General features: G+C 59.9%; 1 protein-coding gene across 1 annotated transcript in view; it reads right to left on the bottom strand.

Moving 5' to 3' along the window:
- ABLIM3 (actin binding LIM protein family, member 3) overlaps window positions 1–6,790 on the bottom strand; it is a gene marked incomplete at its 5' end in the record, with an annotated part of 21,657 nt that continues 14,867 nt past the window's right edge. The window contains 10 exons of the mRNA XM_010184232.1: window positions 1–254; window positions 709–789; window positions 1,357–1,364; window positions 1,587–1,647; window positions 2,161–2,219; window positions 2,654–2,683; window positions 3,344–3,491; window positions 3,838–3,902; window positions 4,154–4,288; window positions 5,766–5,816. Coding sequence (XP_010182534.1) covers window positions 141–254; window positions 709–789; window positions 1,357–1,364; window positions 1,587–1,647; window positions 2,161–2,219; window positions 2,654–2,683; window positions 3,344–3,491; window positions 3,838–3,902; window positions 4,154–4,288; window positions 5,766–5,816 — 752 coding nt within the window. The remainder of the gene's footprint in view (window positions 255–708; window positions 790–1,356; window positions 1,365–1,586; window positions 1,648–2,160; window positions 2,220–2,653; window positions 2,684–3,343; window positions 3,492–3,837; window positions 3,903–4,153; window positions 4,289–5,765; window positions 5,817–6,790) is intronic.

Below are 6,790 nucleotides of genomic sequence, written 5' to 3'. Positions count from 1 at the left end.
TCTGCAAGACTCCAATTCACTCTCAGGGGTGCAGAGGGCGCCTCTGCCACATACAGCACCGAGAATCATACAGAGCTGCGATATAGAGATCTTTCTATGTATATATTTATAGGTATGTATATATTTATAGTGCACTGTATTTAAAACAGCCGGGCCTGCTTCTTCAGCTCGTTCCTCTTCCACAGGGCCAGGCGGTCGAACTCGGCGATGGTCATGCCGAAGATCTGGTAGAACTCCTCCTGGGAGAGGTGGCGCTGGGGAGAGAGGGGATGCTGGGCTAAGGCTGGGGACCATGGCCACCACCTGGGCCCATGGCCACCATGTAGGCCACATGGCTGCTGTATTGGAGGAGGGCACGTGAGGGGGTCTGATGGCGTGTATCCCCTGCCCAGCTGGGTACGATGGGGTGCTGCAAGTGCCCAGCAGTACCCATCCAGGAGAGGAAGAGCACCCAGTTCCTTCCTGCTCCTGACAAATGCACTTGGGCTGCAGGCATGGGGAACAGCTCTGCCCAGCCAGCAGAGCAGCAGGACCACCGTGACAGTGTGCTGGCACATATGTGGCTCCTGGGGAGCTGCGCAGATGCTCCTCACACATCCACGAGCCCCTTGCAGCCCCACGCTGCCTGCCAGCTAATGGGACACCCTGCAGGACTGGGTCCCTCTGAGCCCCAGAGAGACTAGCCCTGGTGGAAAAGACTCCCCTCACCTCTAACCGAGTCCTGTCCACATCTTTGGGCAGCTGGTTCCTTCCCCTCGTCTTCACCAGGAGCAGCTCATAGGGGTATATCTGCACGGGAACAGAAAGACCATGGGGCAGCTCTGCAGCCAGAAGAGGACAGTTAGGGCACATCTGGAATTGGGGCCATGGGGGCCATCAGGGTACGGCCTTTCCCCACCACATTTAGCAGGCTTTGGGTGGCAAAGCTGCCTCCAGGGCTTGGACAGGTCAAGGCAGAGGGGGAACTTGCTCTCAGACGGACCCTAATCCATCCTGAATCCCCTTGGTGGCTCTGGAATAGCCTAGCTCATTCCGCAAAACCAGCAGAGACCCAGGGATGAGTGTGAGCAGGGACCCACCAGCACAACCACCCTTCTCTGTCTCTCACTCAGGTGATTTCTGCTCGGCCACAGACGGGACCCTGGCAGCAGGGGAAGGACTCCGGTCCAACCCCACAGTCCCAGGATGGGGCTGTCAGGTGGGGGATGGAGAAGGATGAAGGTAGGGCATTGTGGGCAGAGGGCAGAGGCTCCCTCTTGCAGGGCCTGGGGACACATGGACACACCTCTGGGACTCCCTCTGGGTGGTACTCACACCTCCAGCTGGCAGCTGCTCCTTGGAGCAGAAGCATCTTACCTTGTACTCTGCGGGGAGAAAGAAAAGACAAGAGACGTGAGCCATGCTGACCCCTGATCGTGCGCTGCCAGGATTCTCCCTCCAGAGATCCCTGTCCGTCTCCCTCCTCCCTCTAGCCTGGACCTCATTTTCCAGAGCTGCCTGGGGTAGGGTAGGCAGCCTCATGGCATCTGGCTCTATGCCTACAGGGTCCCCTGCCCGTGCTGCTCCCCAGCCCCGCAGCGCCTTACCTCGCATTCCCCAGTTGACGGCGTTCGTGCTGTCATAGTGGAAAAGCTCGGCACTGGGAGGCTGCAGACAGGACACAGGGAGGGTGGAGTAAGAGAGGGTCCCCCTACAGATGCTCTACATGGCACCTCTCATGTTCCTAGGGGGGAAGGCACCCACCCACCCCAAAGCAGGACTCACTCCCCACACATGGCAGCGGGGAAACTGAGGCACAAGGAGGTGAAGTGACAAGCCCAGATCATGTGGAAGCAGGACGAGGTCTCCTGACCCCCAGCAATTGCTGCCCTGGAGTATAAAGCAAAGCTCTCATGCTGGGAAGCAACACCAGGGTCCCTCTGAAAAGTGTCCTACAACGACGTTCAGAGCAGGCACCTCTGTTCTGCAGTGCCTGGACACAGTGCTTTGGTCCCCAGTAATGGTCACTTTGGATGGGCACAGATGGCAGGGGTGCAGAAGAGGGAGCAGGACACCCTTACTCTTGGAAGGGGAGCACTGGGGGCTTTGAGGAGTGTGGGGAGAACGACAAAGGGTGCAGAGATGCCTGGCAGTGGTGCAGTGCAGGCAGGAGGCACTTACCCTGTGCAGCCCATTCCTCCTGTAGGCAGGGAGGGAGGCAGACTTGGAAATGAGGGGATCTGCAAAGAAGCCACCAAAGTGCATAAGTGAAAATACAGGGATGAGCTCCACATCCCAGGAGAGTACTCCTGGGCTAACCTTCCCTTGTGCTCCCATGGCCCTGCCAGGCTCCAAATTCACTTGGCTCTGCCTCCTTCCAGCTCCAACTCATTTCCAGCCTGGCTTCCTCCCACGCTGACATCCCTCTCCCCAAAATCCCTTTTCCATGGCAGCCCTCCTGCCTCACCCTTCAGCACCACAATCTCCTCAGTTTCTCTGACTCATCCTCTCCTGGCACTGCCACCAGCTCTGCCCTGGTACAGCTTTACCCTGGCCCAGCCTTTCAAGGGCTTCATCTTCTCTCCTCTTCCTTCCCTCCCCAGTCCCAGCATCTCTTCCAGCTCAGGCTCTAGACCTCACAGCCCCGGGGACCAGCTGTAGGGCTCACACTCACCACTGTCGGCCAGGTAGTGCATTCGGGGAGCTGCAAGGAGAGCAGAGCCGAGTGTCAGGGGGGACCGAGTGCCTCACACCACGCAGACCTGCCTGCCTGCCAGCCCTGTGAGTCCCCCTGAGTATCCCCAAACAGCCCCAGCTCCACATGTGCCGTGAGGGAGGAGAGCATGGAGTGGGCAACGGTCTGTGCTGCCAGGCTCCTCAGCGCCCCTGGGACCCTCTGCAGCCCCAGGGGGAGAGGGGCTGGGTGCTGCAGTGAGAGCACTGCAAGCAAGAAAGGCAGCACTAGGGCCAGTCAGCAGGTCTGAGGTGCCAGGAGGTCCCAGATGCGCTGTTAATGAGGAGGCAGACACCCAGCATGCCCAAAACAGGTCAGAGCAAACCCAGCATGGCTGTGCTGTGAGATTTCCAAGGGACTCTTCGACAACCCAGTGAGGCACTTCACCAGGCTGCCCAGACAGACTGCAGACACCCACCAGGCCATGACCCATCCCAGCCGGGACACAGGGAATGGATGGAGCCCTCCAGAGAGGAGAAGAGTCTCCCAAGTCCAATTCTGGTGTCCAGCACCTCTCTCACCACCCCTTCTCAGTCCCTTGTTCTTCCCTCTCCACCCCAGCAAGCTTCACACAGGGGCTGGTGCCACACCAGGTGGGACAGACAGACAGACACACAGGGTCATCCTTACAGCCATTGAGGGAGCCCTCATAGCCAGCCGTGTGCAGGGCTTCTCTGCTGCTGGCCGAGCTGCGAGGGGGTGTCCAGGGGTCTGCATAGGAGTTGGACCGAGCCTTCATCTCCTCCCTCAGGATCAGCCTGCCGATGCCACTCTGGATCTGGGCAGGGAGGGAAAGCCGCTTTGCACTCCTCCTTTCCCTGCCTGGCCCTCCCTGACTGCTGGCACATCACGGCAGAACATGGCGCCTCCTGGCACAGGCTCGGCATCTCCCATCTGCTCCCCTGTCCCCAGGGATGGGGTGCTGGGGTAGGATGCCCTGGCAAGGGGGTGCGTTGCCCCTCCTTCAAGCCCCATGTTGGGGGTCACCAAAGGGGGAGAGATGGCAGGAGGGATGGTGGTGGCCTCTTCTTACGTGGCAGAGCCTCTTTCCCAAACCCCACCACCATGGGGTCTGCTTGCTGCTGGCTCTCCCCTGCCAGGCTGTGGTCAGGGAGCTCACTCACCTTGTGCATGCCCCGGTCGTACCCATCCTCCTCGCCTCCCGACGAGAACCTCCGGGCCCGGGGGGCTGCAAGGAGACACATGGGAGGGTCAGATAGGGACAAAGGTGGAGGTAAGTGGGGAGGAGACAGTCCTCAGCTGCATGGGGATAGGTGAGTCCCAAGGGCTGCTAGGACTTTGGGGTCACTTTGGCAGGTATCTTGGCCCAACACTACCTTCAGGTCCAGATCCAACCCAAGAGGGGTCCCTCCCAGGGAATGGCTGGATCTGGGGGCAGGAGTGGGTTTCCCTCTCCCCTAGCACAATGTGGACTGTTACCTTTGGGGGAGCTTTGGAAGGACCAGTACTCCGACTCGGAGTGGTAGTATGGGTCTGGGGAGTAGGCAGGGCTGTACTTGGATGACTGTGCGATGTCTTCACTGGTTTTGCTTTTCGTGGCTGCAGGGAGGTCACCTGCAAAAGGAGCAGGCAGAGCTGTAATGAGGACCCCAAGTGCCCCCAGTAGGACTTGCAAAGATCCACCCTGAGATTAGGGCAAATCCTCTTCCTTCCCCGCTCCCTGGTGGCCACCAGCAATTCAAGTCTGGGACAGCACAGAGCTGGGAATAATTCATTTTCAAACTGCTGATACCTCCTGGAGACAAGGGTGCAGAGGAAGGCAGTGGGGACAGTGACAAGCAGAGGGGCTGTCACTGATGTGGCTGGGAAGGGACCTGAGCAGCTTATGGCCCACAGCATCACAAGCTCTGGGTCCTGCACAGCGTCATGCCAGTGTCCCCATATCCCAGGCTGTCCAGGCACCCTGAGGGCTGTAACCACACAGGCAAGGATGGAGGAAGTCTCAGTTTTGACAGGGAAAGGGCTCTGGGTGGTTACTGCCAGAGGAAGGGGGCAGTGGAGCAGGGCAAGCAGAGGGGTGACTCAAGCAGCTCCAGCTCAGGGATGTGTGAGAAACCCAAGGGTGAGCCCTGCTCCTTGTCCCCAGAGGGCAGGAGACTCCCAAGGGAAGGCGCATCAAGGACAGGCTGTGTGGCAGTGTCACCCGGGCAGGCACAGGGGACCCAGCAGTTACTTACAGTGGTGGGTGCAGCCAGCGGTGGAAAGTGGGAAGGGAGAGCCCAGGGAGAGAGAGGAGACACAGTTACTGCCTGGCGGGAACTGCTGTCCCCCCACACGTGAAAGCAAGCAAGGAGAGTACAAGCCAGCCCCGCTGAGAGACACCAAACGCCCCTGTGCCTCCTCCCCAGTCTCCAATGCCCCTGGACTCCTTTCATCCTGGAGCATCCACACAGGACAGGCTGCAATTTTTCTTCAGGGCTCCATGTGAAACTGCAAATTACCTTTTGCATCCTCTTCCCGAGGCTGCTCTGGCTCCTGGCAACAGCTAGCAATGACCACCCTCATCCCCTCTGCCATTCCTCTGTGGCCTTGTTCCTCCTCCCACAGCTATCCCAGTCCCTGGCACCACAGCCAGCCTTCACCTCCATACCTTGCCACATGGATGCGGTTCAATGCTGCCCTTTTCTCACACTGAACCCTGCACTCTGCTGCCCAGAGGTGAAACAGGAGCATCACCCCACCAAACCCCAGCACCCCAACATCTCGTCTTGATGCCTGCTTCTGTGGCCTTGTTCCTCCTCCCACAGCTATCCCAGTCCCTGGCACCACAGCCAGCCTTCACCTCCATACCTTGCCACATGGATGCGGTTCAATGCTGCCCTTTTCTCACACTGAACCCTGCACTCTGCTGCCCAGAGGTGAAACAGGAGCATCACCCCACCAAACCCCAGCACCCCAACATCTCGTCTTGATGCCTGCTCATCCCTTCCACCCTGCCCCTAAACACAACTCGGTCAGTCCAAGCCTCACACTGGTACCCTGCCCTGCTTCCCCATGGAGCAGAATCTGGTGCACTGATGACAAACCGTACCATGTCGCTTATAGATGGGAGGTTTCCGGTAGATGTTACTCTCGCCGGCAGCTGGTGGCAGAAGAAAGGAAGGAAAGAAAGAAGGGAGGAAAGGGAGGTCAGTGTGGGTGTGCTGAGAGCAGACAGGACAGAGGTCCTGCAGGAGATGCTATCCCCATGCCACACTTCCATCACACGACTGCCACTGGGTCCATGTGTCCCAGGCCAGGGCCAGGCAGGCTCTGGGATGGGCAGCAGGAGCGTGGTCCTGGGGCTGCCCTCGGGCAGGGGTGCACACAGAGGACATGCAGTGAGCGCCCCGGCGTCAGCATGCACCGCGGGGCGGCAGGGCGCTGCCAGCGCTGGGAGGGAGTGGCACAGCCAGGAACCACTGGCCCACCCCTGCCAGCTGGCAGCAACGCACCACGGCTCATGCTGGTGCGGCTTCTCGGGGGTGCCAGCACCTGGAAGAACCACCTGCGATCTACCTGGGGGCAAAAACATCAGCCAAAGCCTCTTTCCACAGCAGAGAGAGAAAAGAGCGAGCTGGGAGGGGAAGCGAGCTGGAGCCTGGTGCTGAGAGCTACAGCCCCCGTGCAGGGGCCAGGCAGCAGAGCTGGTGGAGCGGGGAGGGGGCCATCCATAAACCACTGACCATCAGCGAGAGGGCAGGGCAGGGTCGAACCCTGGCAGGGATGGGACAGGAGCTGGGGACCATGGTGGGGAGCCTCTGGGTGTTCTGATAGTGCTGTCCCAGGGCATCAACTCTATGTTGTGGAGGAGGAGAAGGGCAGTTGGAGATGCCTACAGCTGAGCAGGGTGGTCTGGGGCTCTGCCCCCTCTGCATGTGCTGAAGCAGGGCTGGGCAGCTCTGCCTGTGTCCCTCCCCGCTCTCCCCTTCTGCCCACTCTGTCCCCGTGCCCGTGGGCTCTGTGTGGCTGGGAGTGAGTGGTGGCCCTTACCTGGTGGCCCCCTGCAATCCCTGCAGAAGGGGAGGAGGCATCTGGCAAGCCCAGAAGACTCTGGGGGGAGGGAGCGGCGGGGCC

This window comes from Mesitornis unicolor, unplaced genomic scaffold (genome assembly GCF_000695765.1).
Source record: "Mesitornis unicolor isolate BGI_N332 unplaced genomic scaffold, ASM69576v1 scaffold17645, whole genome shotgun sequence".
Lineage (NCBI taxonomy): Eukaryota > Metazoa > Chordata > Aves > Mesitornithiformes > Mesitornithidae > Mesitornis > Mesitornis unicolor.
Note: the sequence above shows the minus strand (reverse complement) of the source record. Positions and strands in the feature narration are given on the sequence as shown.